The sequence below is a fragment of the Ammospiza caudacuta genome, chromosome 1 (assembly GCF_027887145.1).
Source record: "Ammospiza caudacuta isolate bAmmCau1 chromosome 1, bAmmCau1.pri, whole genome shotgun sequence".
In the NCBI taxonomy this organism is placed as follows: domain Eukaryota; kingdom Metazoa; phylum Chordata; class Aves; order Passeriformes; family Passerellidae; genus Ammospiza; species Ammospiza caudacuta.
The window spans coordinates 11,105,959-11,120,542 of record NC_080593.1 but is presented as its reverse complement, the minus strand read 5'-3'; the positions used below and the strand labels follow the sequence as shown (position 1 = coordinate 11,120,542).

The 14,584-nt window shown below is 44.5% G+C and overlaps 1 protein-coding gene across 2 annotated transcripts in view; it reads left to right on the top strand.

Annotated features, from left to right (window-relative positions):
* The first annotated feature begins 291 nt into the window (after positions 1-291).
* Positions 292-14,584, top strand: part of DIP2C (disco interacting protein 2 homolog C) — a 311,802-nt gene continuing 297,509 nt past the window's right edge. For both annotated transcript variants that reach the window (XM_058800262.1, XM_058800269.1), the window contains exon 1: positions 292-517. In XM_058800262.1, coding sequence (XP_058656245.1) covers positions 433-517 — 85 coding nt within the window. In that variant the 5' untranslated portion in view covers positions 292-432. The remainder of the gene's footprint in view (positions 518-14,584) is intronic.

The following is a 14,584-nucleotide window of genomic DNA, read 5'->3' as shown; positions in this document are numbered from 1 at the left end:
GCCAGCGCCGCCGCCAGCCCGAGCCGGGCGGGGACAGCGGGGCCGGGGCCGGGGCGAGGCCAGGGGGAGCCGCCGCCGCGGTGCCGGGCGGCGGCGGGCGGGGGGTGGGCCGGGCGCGGCGAGGAGCCGATGCGGAGCGATCGCGGGCGGGCGGCGGGAGCAGCCATGGCGGGGCCCCGCTGAAGGAGGCGGCGAAGGAGGAGGAGGAGGAGAGGGGAGGAGAGGAGAAACCTCCGCATTCCCTCCCTCCGCGCCCCGTTCCCCCGCGCGGACCGCCCGCCCGCCCGCCTCCCCCTGCATGCCCGGCTGAGACCGCGGGGAGGACTCAGCCACCCGCCGCGGCCCCGCCGCCTTCCCGCGCCCCGCCAGCCGCGGACAAAGGGGGAGAGCGGGCAGCCAGAGGAGGGGAGAGCCCGTCCCCGCCGCGCGAGCATGGCGGACCGCAGCCTGGAGAGCGTGTCCCTGCCGCTGGAGGTGCGGGCCCGGCTGGCCGAGCTGGAGCTGGAGCTCTCCGAAGGTAAAGGCGCGGCGGGGTGGGCGCGGGCGGCGCGGCAGCGGCGCGGCACCCCCGGCCCGCTCCCCCATCGCGCACCCTCCGCCCTGCGGCCCTGCGGGGCCGGCCCCAGCCCGATGGCGCCCGGGGGACTCCCCTGCCGGCCCCTGTCGCTGTCGGGGACCTCGGCGCGGGGGTTTTGTTCTACCTGCGAGCCCCCCGCGCTCCGCCGCGGCGCGGGCGGGGGCGGCAGGGGGCTCTGGCGGCGGGGCTCGGCCGCGCACGCGGTGGTGCGGGAGCTGGAACAATCCGTGGGGATGGCTGCTGGGGGCTCCTGCCCTGCCAGGGAAACGCGGCTTGGCGGAATCGTGCCGTGTACCTGCGAGCCAGCCCCGCTGTGGCCGCATCGAGAGACTCCCACGGAGTCCACGCAGCGCGTGTGTGTGTCGGCTGCAACAAAACACCCCCGATAAGGTCGTTGTGGACAATACTAGTCAGGTCACTCAGACGAAACGATATATATTTTTTTTTTCGTGGGATTTTTTTTTTAATGTATAATTGAAAGGTTGTGGTGGCTTCTTGGCGTGGCTGGTTGTGATGCTCCGCCGGTCCCCGGGCTGGGAAGGCGCGCACGCAGCCCGAGCTGTTGCCGTGGCAGGGAGGATGAGCAGGAGCCCCAGCCCGCCCTCCGCTCCTCAGCCCGGCTCCCGCTCCCCGCTTCCATGTGTGCCAGCACGGGGAAGGAGCGACAGGCAGGCAGCGAGCAGTGCCTGTCAGTGTCCTCGCTGGTGGCCACTGAGCGACCAGAGTCGTGGAGACGGTTTTAGTGTATCAGATGTAATCGGTGTCTCCCGGAGGAAGAGAGTGGGCAGTATTCATGTGCATTGATGCTAGCGTTGGCTCTTACCTGGAACGCAAATCTGCTATTAGCTTCCCCCTTTTTTTTTTTTTTTTTTTTTAATAATGGCCCCCAAAAATCAGGGTTCGTTCACCACTAAGAGGCTACAGCACTTCATAGAAGGGACAAATGACCCAGCGTGTCCCTAATTAGTTATTGGAAGTGGTCAATATATTGAGCTGTCTGTCTGTCTTCTGTCTTTTTGTAACGGTTTGTAAGGGCTCCGAGCCAGAAAGTAAAATGCACTGGGGCCAGTTTCATCAGCAGGGAGGAGCTGATGTTGACATTGTGTTTTAACGCTTTGAGGGTGAAGAGAATGAACTACTGAGATTGCCTGTGGCTCTCATTTCTGTGCCTCCCCCTCCCTGTCGGTACCCTGAAAACTTGAAGGAGAGGAGTTAAATACAGAATTGCCTTTCTGTGATGCGCTGCCAGTCCATTGGCCCTCGTCTGTGGTAGTGAGGGTGGGAAGAGCTGTTTGTATCATGGTACATGTAACGTTGTTGCTTTATGCAGAAAATGCTTCTTGGTGTGTCACATCATTGTCTACACACCAATGAGATACTAATTAAAACATCTGTTAGTAAATGCTTCCAAAAAAACCTGAAATCAAACTGGCATAGACCCTCAATAAATATGCTAATGTAGTGTGCCAAAGTTGTAATGCAGTTTTATGGTGCGGTTTCTGTTGCTGTAAGCATAATCCAAGAAAGCTCTGAGGAAGTGGGACATGGTTTGAAATTGGGCATCTGTATCTGCAGTGCTGTAACTTCCCTGCAGCCAGATCTGGAATGAGTTTAGGCCACTGACAGTATCTTTCTTTATGTGCCACTGGTGGTGCACCCAGCACACGGGGTGGCTCGTGTGTTCTGACTGTGGCAGCCTAAATGAGGATCAGTTGGAATTGGGAGGCAGGTAAAGAACAGGCAATATCACATTTTCAGTGTCTTCCCCCAGGCTGCTGTTGGTGTGTTCTTAGTCAAGTGCATGACAGTCTTCAATGCCTGAGAAAATGAAATAATTTGCTACTTTAAAGCTCCTACCTTTAGGCATATTGCAGCTCCTGGCCTGTTCCCAAAATTAGTCCCTACAGAGAGTGGGATCAATAATTTGTACAGTTTTATCGTGCTGTAGAAGTCATACTCTGGCCATGCTATACTCCTTAGTTAAATGGTTTTCAAGGCAACTCTGTGTTTCTTTACACCCTGAACATGCAGTACCTTATGTCTGTGCTTTGCTTGGCCATAATGAGCCTGTCCACTGCCTTCATTCACTGAGATACACTTATGCAAGTAAATAAAAGTTCACATGGTTGAGGTTTTAACATGTGTTCTGCTCATGATGTGTTAGGGTGTCTCTGCTGCCTTTGTGGAGCAGGAGACTTTTGGAGGCAATAGGCAACTGCATGCTTTAATGTGTTTGGGTCTCATTGATAATATTGGGAGCAGAGTGACTGCTGTAATTTATGCCCCTTTTTAAAGGGCTTTCCCAAGTCAGATTTGCTAGGAAAATGTTTTTTCAAGTGCTGCATTTCTGAAATATTGTATTTATTGTATTGTTTGAGTGTGAGTTTTTATTTCTGGGTGCTGTGGGTCTTAGAGCTGCTGCCTGTACCCAAGCCACGTTGTTCTCTGTGCCAAAACCTGCCATGGCCAGTGCAGCTTTAGGAACAGCTTCTGAAGGAGGGCTGCTGCTTTGTAGAGGAGCAGCAGCAGGATTATTGTGTGGTTATTGCTCAGCTGTGAGCTAAAGCTGTCTCCTTCCTAGCTCTAGGAAGTGTGATAGCGTGGGTCCTACCCACGCAGTGCATCTTGAAGCTGAACATAGAATAGCTGGTGTCCCTGTGCCCAGACCTGGTTACTGTGCCACTAGCACAGCAGGCACCCTGCAGGTGTTGCAATCACAACAATCGCTGCTAGTCCTCATCGCACGTTTCACTGTGGCCGTGGCATTTCCCCACCCCGTGTAGCCAAATCCCGAGTTCCTGGTTCAGCTGCACACTCAGCATTGCCTCACTGGCAGCAGGGATGTGGCAGGAGAGCCTCAGGAAGTGTCTGCTGGGCACGTGGCACGTAGGGTTATGGCTTTGTAGACCATAGAGCAAAGTGCTTTTTTTTCTTTTCTTTTTTTTTTTTTTTTTTAGCAGTGCTTGTTTGTTGTGCACTGCTTGCTTGTTGAAAGGGAGGAGGAAGGTCAGAAGGCATGTAATGGTATTCAGGGATGTTTGTCTCTGTGACAAGCCTAACCTGTTGGTTACTGTGGGCAAGCCACATGCCTTCCACCTCCCCTTTGCTGTGGTTGAATGGGCTTTTCTTGGTTTAAACATAGCAATTTCAAAGGTACTATGGATGCAAATGAGAATAACCATTTTAGATTTTGTTAGTTTCGTTAGTTTGACTTGGCAGGTGGGGATCAGCCAGGCTCAGAGGTGCTTAGCAGGTTCCTCTGTGGCTGTGTGCAGGTTGCCTGCCCCACAGGAGGAGCCTGGCACTCTGAGAGCCATGTTCACAGTGATGTGGTGTCATGTAGTGTTACACCCAGCCTCAGGCACCAGCAGCACACTCCTTGTTGGTGTTTTCACTGCATTTTGGGAAGGGGATGTTGTTTCTGTGTTTCTCAGGACACAGTGGCTCAACAGCGCTTTAAATTTTTTAAATGTTGGAAGTTGTGGAATCATCCTTGATTCCAGATGTTCTAGAGACATTTGTTAGGCTGTGTTTGAGTGAACATGCTTGGTGCTGGTATGTTATGTACATGTTCTCTGGCACTCTGGTAGTTTCCCTGAGCTGCTAAAGCTTGCACTGCTCAGAAGTGGCCCTTCTAGGCTGATGCAATCAACATGTCACTCTGCAGTAGCTGTACTTCGGGGCTGCTTAGGATTTTATGAGGTTTTAGTTTTCTAACGATGTATAAAATTGTACTGGGTGGAAATAGATGAATCATCCTGTTTTTTAGAATAGCTTGGGGGTTGTTAACTGAAGAACTGATTAAATAAAACCAGGAGTCCTGAAATGTGCTGTCTTATTAAAAAAAAAAAAGAAAAAACAAGACCAAAAAAGTAATTTTACAACACCTTCATTCTTAAAAGCACTTAAGAATTTAAGAAATGCCCCCTCCCCCTTTTCTCATTTTGCCCTTAATTGCAGGGTATACAAGGTTAAATTGCCCTTCCAATTATTTCGTGAACCAAAATTAATTGGCCAAAGATGCTCTATATTTCTTCCAGTATTTTATCCAAGTGTCAGATAACATAGCAGAAACACTTAAAGAACCACAGACACCACATGGAAAATTTGAAAACCATCCTGTTCAGAAACTATTCTCCCTATATTCCATAATATACTTCCAGTCCTCTTCCATTTTAAACATGTAAAGCATAGCAGGTTTCTGTTTTTGAAAGTCTCAGGTTTTCTCCAAGGAGCACTTTCAAAAAAAGTCTCAGCAGATCTTTAATAAGTGATTACTTATTCCCAAAGGCGCTGGACTTGCAGTCACCTAATTAATTTGGTCCTCTACTTTCACTGTATTGACTGGCTCAATTATATTTGGTAATATTGCTTGGGTTGATTGAGTCACTTTCTGGCCAAGTTTATTATTTTATTAGGTATAAGTTGTGTCTTTTGTTGTCTGTCTGTAGTTGCTGTGTTGAGACCAGAGATGTGTAGTTAGCTTCTCTTGTTACTATTTCTCCCCAACATTTGCCAGCTGACTTCACTCACAGAGAGGTTTTAAAGTGTGAAAATTTCAATAACTAGCACACCTCTGTGATTTGGGACGCAGAGTCATCCTCTTAATTCACTCCTTGAGAGATACTGCTCTGCTTGGAAAGTGAGTATCACCTGAGTAATGGCAGTGTGTCTGAGCTTAGGTGAGAGATGAACTAAGAAATTCAACACTCACATTTGCTTCTTGTTGTTTTTTGAGCTGTTAGGATGCAGTTGGCTCGTGTTTTCAGTTATTTTTTTCTGGTGGAGAGAGGACTAATTTACTCAAAATACATAAAGCTGGAATTTTCATATAATTTATGTTGAAGACTAGGGCTTTAAAAAATATACTGGATATCATGGAAATTATGATGAAATCAAGAACACTGTCAACAGAACCCTTTCTTTGTATGATGAAGCTCCTCTCATCAGCTATTTTGTTTCTCTGATGGTGCTCAAGTTGGAGAGGGATAATAACCTGATTATTTTAAAAACAGGTTCAATTCATTCATGAGTATTTTAAGGCATTGGAATTTGAAGAATTTCTTCTTTTTTTTTTATTTTGAATATTTTTATTTGCTTCCTTCACTGTGCTCTCTGGACTTAAGGGCTTCTACCGGGTGTTGAAAGAATTCTCTGCCACTCCTTGTGTAGAAGTACATGGTAATGCCTTGTAAAACAGCCTATGCAAATCTGCAGGATGTTCCCAGAACAGCTGTCCTGGAGGCATGCTGTAAATATACCTTTATTGCCAGCTGACGTGGAGCAGCGCTGATGCCCATGGGTTACACTTAATGGATCATTCAGATGATCTTTACTGTGTTACACAACTGACATACTCCAGACGCTTCTCCCGAGGATGTGTGAAAGTTGCCGAGGGGGTGTCAGTTTTACAGGCAAAGCAGGGAGTAAGCAGTGTGTTCCTGAGGAGAGCACGGGCTGCAAGGAGCTGCCCTTTGCAGCTTCGGGGCACATCTGCATGGCTGTGCTGCCCTGAGCAGGAGCCAGCGCTGCTTCCCCTCGCCAAACCTGTGTGCACCTGTGGCTGTGAGTCAACTGCTGCTTTCCCTGCGAGGGATTGACCTGCCTTTGTCAATCCATCACAAGGGGAATGCACTCATTCTGATTCCAGCAAACCAAGTATCCTTTGGTATCGGAGGAATTTGGGTTTAGCACATCTCTTTCCTTTGTATTAATTTTTCTCGGTGGAAAGGTGTTTGCATGCTGTCTAAAAGCACAAATTATAATCTAGTTTTTGATGCAGGATTTGGATTGGGAACTGCAAAAAGATCCCTGTTTCTCTGAAGGGATATCAGCAGATTCCTTTAGGTGTTCCTAGCTTGTTTGTGGTATGGTACACAGAATCCTAAATGTACCGTAGCTCTCCTATACTTAAAAATGCATTGACTGCGTTTTAATTTTTAAGAGGCTATTTGTATAACACGTCAAGCAGGACATATAATTTTTTAAAAATAACTGCTTTAATTCCCCAGCAACTGTCAGACAAGATGAGTCACTGCAGTATAAGAATTCACCACAGTGCATCACAGATTTGACACAAACTCTTAATCCATGTAAAATTATGCATGTATATTCCCCTATCTTCCCCAGTGGGTGAGCTTAATTTTTGCCAAACTCATGATGATCCCATTCTGCCTTCTTTCCTCCCCCGCCTCCTTTTTTTTCCCCTTTTCTTGAGAACCTCCCTGCTGTCAGTAGCCCCAGCTCAGGCTCTGGATGCAGCAGTCTTTTCCTGGCTTGTGAAGAGCCTTTCCTGATTGTAACCACAGCTCCTGCTTCCCTCCTTGACTGTAGTGGTGTGGGGGCATTTCCAAAACATGCTTGCTCTCTGCAGAATTCTGCTCTTTCCTTCTATTACTAGGGTAAACATACACTGAAAGATGGGAACTGGTTTTATTTAACTCCACTTGGTGCAGCACATTGGGGAATGGCTTGTTTTAGACCTGTGTAAATAATTTTTTTTTGTTTTTTTCCCCTGTTAATCTTAGCTAGGGCTTCTAATTGCTAGCCAGTATTATTTATCACTAGTATGAAGTGCAACTTTAAAACAGTTTAAAACATTGGGGACACCATCATATTCTGCAATAAGCCAGCAAATATGGGAGTAGAAATACTTAAAGCAATACAACTTGAGACACATGCTGGGAAGACTGTGGCTTTAGCTGGATCCTCTTGCCACAGAAGAGGAGGTTTCTCCCTTAAAGCCCTGTGAAATCCTACCAGGACACTCTGTGCATGGCTCTCAGGGGATGGAGGGAGGTGTGCCAGAGTGCTTCTTGCAGTCCCTTTTTGGAGAGCAGAGTCCTGGCAGTTTGGTGGGCACAGTCTATTGGACACATCACCTGCAGTGCTTAGAGCAGCATCAAGTGCCAGGGTGTGGATGATTGCCACTTTATTTTACAGCAGGAGTTAATGTTGAAAAGTATTTGATATTTCAGTGATCTCTTTTTAATACTATTGTTTAAGTGGTTGGATAACTAGAGAAAGGACTCTCATGAAGTATTATTATAACTTGGAAGAAAAAGTGTTTCCTCTGACTTTTGAAGGGCTATTTGCTTTCCAAAGACTCAACCACACATATGCTATTATTTAGGATGCTTGAGGGGGTTTTTGCTGTTATGTGTATGGCTGGGTTTGCAGGATGGTGGCAGTGGAGGGGACAGAGGGATTCTTCAAATGCTGTCTGTGTGTGTAAGTAGAAATGGATGTTAGGACCTGTTTGGTCCTGTGTCTTTCTGGATTCAGAGTCCAGATCTCCAGACTGTGACATCTGCAGTTTCTTCATTCAAATCTTGGCTTGATCTGTATTTCAGATTAAAATATCAAAACGATCTTGTACGTCTAGTCTGGTAAGAGCTGCTCAGAAGCCAGGAAAATGTTTCTTATGTTTCTTAGTGAACTCTGTGACAAACACAGAAGTGTAAGTAATGGGGCCTGGTTTTTCACTGGTAGGCTGGTGGTTGAAAGTTTGCCTGGGCCAGCAAAAGTTCAGAGACTTTTGGTTGGCGTAGAGACCCAAACTGAGTGTTCTGACACTCTTTTTCCTACTGTGTGGATGTCCATGTGTCCATAAACAGCCTGGCAAAATAGAGAGACCCTAGCAACAGAGAAAGCAGCCCTGGACTCTTCCATCTGTGTGGATCCTCCAGGAAGAGTTACACGGTGTTCGCAGGATGGCTGCAGGGGTGTTGTGTCTATTACTGCCTTTAGTGAGAAAATAGACCAAACTGCTCTTTGGACTTTTCATATCACGTTACAGAACAGTTCTGGAATTGTGCAGAAAATTTCTTTCTGGTAATACAAATAATAAAACTTCACCCTTTTTCTTTTGAGGCAATATCTTTAGTCATAGTAACTCATATTTTTCATTGTTAAAATTGCAAGGAGAATAAGCAAAATTTAGAATTTTTGGTGCCATGCCTCTTATGCTTATTGAAAGAAATATTTAAACAATCAAGTATTTTGATGAATGTGTGAACAAATAAAATTATGGTGGGATGCAAGCAGTTCAAATTTACTGAAGAATCTTGAAGTAAAAATTGAAATGCTAGACTTCTCTGGCAGGTGCCTGAAGATGAACAAACAACAATTACCAAGTGAAACAGGAAAATGTAGAAATATCCCTGGTCTTTCCTGAATGATGATAATGGCAAACTCCTTTGCTGAGTTTGCTGGAAGAGCTCAGTTTCATTTGCCATATTTTTCAATCTGAAAAAATAATGAATACTTTCTTTAGTAGATGCTCTAAGTTTTCTGAGTGTTGTGAAGTGAGAGGATTTTTAGGAAAAAATACTGATGGACTGGGGAGTGATGTTTATTTTTGAGAGGGAAATTAACATGCAGTACTTTTAATTTGTTCTACTTCAAATTTTCTCCATGCTGTAATAGAAAATGTTGATTTGTTATTTTAAGCAACAACAATGGGACTATCAGCAGTTCAATTTAATATTTTTTTATGATAATGAAAAGAAGTCTTGAATTTTATGTTTATGAATTTTATGCTGGTAAAGTTTGGCACATTCCTGTCACAAGGTTATAGTCTCTTACAAATGCTGATTCAGTCATTTTTGTATCCATACCACAGGCTTGGCAGAATTGGACAAGCAGTTCAGAAGAGATCTGGAAAAGTGACCAAGAGTAGAGTCATGGACATTGGGGATTAAAGCAGTCCTAATAAACATTGTCTGCCAGGAGAAAGATTGGAGTTTATTTTGATTATTTGAGAAGTCTTGTGTTGGGGATGGAGGAATACTTTCCCATACTGTAAAACATTAGCAGTCCAAAACATGAGAAGATTCAACGCCTAGGAATGGAAATTAGACAAATGGAGGTTGAAGATAAGACAGAAAATATTAATAACGCTAGATAAACACTGAAACACTTGCATAGAAGAGAAGACTCAACAGCTTTCTAAAAAAAAATCAACCCACAAGTAGAACTGATGGATGGCTCTTTTCTAAGACAAAATAAATGTAACAAGTTTGTGTGTGTACATAGGTATGTAAACCACTGAATCCATCCTTGACCAGAAATACACTGCTTCAGGTACTTTTGTAGTGGCATTTTTTAAATGTCTGGTCCAATATTATGATATATGTTTTCCTGGTAACTCCAAAAGGCACTGCAACATCGTAGAGTTTCAGGTTTTGTATGTCTTTAGTATTTTACTAGAGATGACTTGACATTTACTTGCAGTAGTAATTTGTTTTAAGTCAATATTGAACACTGTAAGGATGTGCATACATTAGAGTTTGAGAGGGTATCAAAGGCAGCTGCTCTGATAATTCTTGCTTAAATACTGGCTACTCATATATTTGTCTGTAGCTCAGGGGACTTCTGTGTAAGCAAGAAGTAGCAGAAAAATAACATTTTTAAAAGCTTCCTTAAAGTTTATTGTACTTTGCTTAATCATTGGTTTTTACATTAAAATATTGTCCATTGTAATAATTTGGATTAAAAATAAGAAGGTACTCACTTCCTCTGAAGATGAATCCTTCCTGCATCCTGTGCCTAAGGTGGCTCTTTGCTGTGATGTCTTTGCTTCTGCCTCAGTGGCTGCCTGTGGTAACTTGTATTTGCCCTTCATTGCAGTGATGGGTGAAGGTGTAGGAGCAGCAAAAGTGGCTCTGTGCCTTTGTGCTGCCATCTGAATGTCTGTGACAACTGTTTTTTTGTTGGGAGTTTCACAAAGCTGGTGTCTGACCTCCAGCAGTCACTTCTGAGCAAGGTGAAACAGAGAACATATTCCTTTGTTTGCACTGGGAGAAGATGTTTGTTGTTGCTTAACGCAGACCCTGTTTTTCTTCCTGAGCACAATAATGCTGTGGCTGGTATTGTCTGCTGGTGGTAATTGTGAGGAAGATGAGGGGCCCTAGCAAGTCTGATATTTCTTCCTTGGCTTTGAAAGTCAGCCTCCTGTCTGTTTTTGTTCTACCAAAGATGCTGTGTGGCCAGGAGAGGTGATTGTGAGAAGTGAGGAAGCTGTGTGTGGGATGCATTCAGCCAGAAATAGCCACAGCAATGCTCAGTTTCATCTTTGACTGCTGGACCTTTCACAGACATTTGGTAACTTGGGGTAACCTAGTCCATAAGAGCTTTCTCTCCATGGGATACTTTTCAAGCAAGTATGGGAGGCCCTGGACCCTTTCTCATCAGTGCCAGTTTCTCTCTCCTGAGGAGAATCCCAGCTGGTTCATGCACCAATTCTTTGTACTACTGAACAAATAGTCTGGGCTCTTTTCTGTCCTGAAGATCATGCAAAAAGCACAAAATCTCTGAAACATGAAGTTCTCTTACAGTGTGATGCTGTTTGTCATTCCTAGGTGGTGGTCTGGCTTTGGCTGACTTGCGAAGTGCTTTTCTGTGTATTTTGATAAGGAAATATCACCCGCAATGTTATGTCTATTGTACATCATTCAAAATGTGAAATTGCACATGTATGTTTCTTCAAACACACATTTTGATTGGTTACTTCTGGTAAGTAACAAATACAGCTTCAGATTTGACTTTCCTCATGAGCCATTCTGGTGCAGGATATATACTAGAAACACCACCAGGCCTCATCTGCCAGCTTGGTCCTTTGTGCCTTCTTCAGACCAAAGCAAATTGCGTATCTAGGACTAGATTAGACTGAAATTGGGAAGAAGAAGCCAACTCTTCTTTAAAGTGAGCTTTTAACCCTCAACAGCTTCGTGCTCAGACATGGAGGAAACTGCCAGCAACCTCTCCCAAAACATCACTTCCATGTTGCAAAACCAGCACCATTTTACAGGTTTTTTACTCTGTCATAAATCTGCTCTAACTCAGACACCCAAAGAAGTCTCCCTTAACTTCTCCCTAGAGTAAAAGTAATGGGTATCTTGTAAAAAGTGATAGTTTGAAAATGGTAGGCAGTAGATGCTACCTAAATGTCTTACTTAAGATTTAGTGAAACGTGTCCTTCTTCCTCAGAAATTGCTTACATAGTTGTGTTAGAGTTAAGAGAGGATAAAGCATCTCAGTGCCCACATTGTTCTGAAATACTGTGCACCTGCTCTTCTCCAGGCTCCTTTTGAGAATGTTGCATGACTTCTCATGGACTGGGTTACCCCCTTCACTGGATTCTGCATTCCACCCTGAGCCCAGCGTGGGCAATAAAGCAGCCACACCTCCCAGAGCTGGGCCCCTAGGAGAGTACAGTAGGAATTGCAATAAAATTACAAAAGGAATTACAGTTGAAAACTGGTTGAAATTTCCCCAATATAGAAGTATGGAAGTACTTTCAATGTAAAAGCTGAAGCTTCATTTTCAGGGGCTCAAATAAGGAGGGAGTGTAAGTTTTTCAAAAATAAATTCTTGTATTTATTTTTTCACTCAGAATCAAGTCCAGTTCACCTAAAAATAAATGGCAAAAGCTGTGCTGGCATCAGGACTGCACTAATGGGTGTACTTCCCTTAAAGCTAGGTCTGTGAATAGTCAGAAGCAGTCTGTGATATTTAAGGGTCTGTGCTAGGGTGTATGGCAGAAAGAAACAGACACTTTTTCTTCACTTTGTGTGCAGTTGTTGGTGGTACTAAGAACACATTTTGTGTTTGAGACAGAGCATTTACTTATATGGAACAAGGGGCTGTGATTTACTCCCAAAGGAAAGATGGGGACCTCATTCAGGACTGGGAAACCAGTCCATATTTAGAGAAGTTGTCACCCATTTGCTGGAAGGAACTCATTACCACAAAAGCTCTGTAGCATTTCTGGTGCTTAAATACATGGTTGGCATCACCTGTTTCTGTGTGACAGAAAGCCAGCATATGTGCCTTTAATTTCAGTTTTTAGCTTCTTCTCACCTCTCTGTTTCTCTCCCCATTGTTTGATTTCTGACTTTCTTCTCTCTAAAGCCATCTGGGTATGGTGTGGCCTGTCAGGGTCATTCCACCATCCTGCCCCACCTTCCTTGGTCATCCCTCTTTCCACCACTACTAGAACAGTAGTCTTGGTGCAGGATCATGCAGGTCATTCATGTGATGCCCCCTTTTACAATTGCTTCTTTTTTCACATGTGAAAGATTGCTCATGAAGCATGTCAGGGCCAACATGTTGCAAATTGAAATCTTTTATTCTTAAATTGATTTCAAACAAATATTTGTCTTGGGATAACACACTTGTTAACTGCTGAAACTTACAGTCTGTAGAGACACTAGCTGAATGATGTGTTCTGTTAGTCATGCTTGATGTTTGCTTTTTTGGTTATTGTTGTTTAGTTCTACTTTGTCGTGTTTGCTTAGAGCTAGATTAGGATATTCTCCGTGCAGTGTGAGGCATTTATGGAAAATGTGCATCTTAAATTTTTTGAAATCTGATCTGGAGCTAAGTCATGACATCTATTTTCCATCTAAAAATGCATTTCTCTTAATTATATCCCCATTCAGTGTGGGTGGGGATTTTTTTCCCCTCTCAATTCACGTGAAACCCACACTAAACAAAAATACAGCTAATAGAGACTAAAATTATAAAGGAACTACTTGCAAAGAGCTGGCAGTGCTGTCTACATGATGAAAGTAATTTAAATTGTTCAGGCATAAAGCATGGATTAGAAACTGCATCTTCAAATCATCTTTGCATATTTATGAGTACACCTGTTATATAAGCAGAGGAAAGTGCTGAGATTCCTCCAGTTCTCTGCCACCGTTTGCAGGGTGAAGAAGGAGCAAGATCGTTTGTCAGGGTAAGTCTTTCAAATCCAGAGTGGAGCCTTATCTGCCTAATAGCCTAATAGCAGAGAAAGGCACTGTTTGTGTTCAGCAGGGCTGCATTCATGTGACTGTCAGGGGCTGAATTACTGCTCCCAGTGCTAAATAAAGATTCCTGCTCCCACCCTGCCCCTCCCCAGCACTGTCATTTAGCACAATGTGCAGCATGGCTGTAAAACATCCCTGACATACTGAAGCGTGTCTCCTTTCACACTTGTATGTGGAAAAGAAGAAGAAAAAAAATAAAGAGCCTTCTCCTTGGCTTCTGTGAACTTCCTGGCTGTGGAAGGTTCAGTGCCAGCTGGGGCAGAGTCATGTTACTTGCACCTATTTTCCAGCACCCGGCCTATGTTGAGGAGAAGAGCTGGATTGTGTGATTGCTGTATCCTGCACCTCTTCTCTGCTCAGGGCAAGTGCTGTGCTCAGTTTAGCCTCTGGTGTTAGCATTAATGCCCACAAAATGCAGCTTCCTGGGGACCCAAACTTGGAACAGCAGGGCTGGGGGTTGTACACCCTGTGGTGTGAAGCTGGATTTTAAGTCCTTTTCACTGTCACTGCTGCCTTGCTGCTGTTTGCAGGTGGGTTATGATTGCATTGATGTCTTGGTTTACAAACAAACAAAAAAAAAATCAAAAGAAGCAAGAAAAGGAAGAAAATCTTGTAGAATTTTTTTTTGTTTTTTCCTTCCCCTGAGGAAAGAAAATTTCTTTTTGTAGCATTTAGAGTTGGATCAATTCAACAGTCTGTTGTAAAGTGCAACTTCAGAAATAACTGCATCCTGCTGAGAACAGGACAGGGTTCTGAACAGTAGGCATGGAGAAAAAGATGGATGCATTGAGAAGGGGTGCATGTATAGAAGCATCTTAATCCAGTTTTTCTGCTGAATAAAACAATTTATAGAACTTCACTGAACATAAGGGAAGCATTTTGTTATGGTGAGGCACTGTTACCCTTGCACAGGATGGCTGTGGACTCCCTGTCCTTTAAGATGCTCAGAAACTGTCTGGATGTGGTTCTGGGTGACCTTTTCCAGGTGGCCCTGCTGGAGAGGGAGATTTGGACAAGGTGATCTCTAGAGGCTCCTTCCATCCTCAGGTATTCTGTGATACCCCCTGAATTTCCACCCTTTCACTGATAAGTGATTTTGTGCTTCCCAGCACATTTCTCATGGATCTCACACTGTGTGTGGTTCTTGGAATGGCACACTTGGCCTCTCCTGCAGTGAATTTGTACCTGAGATCTG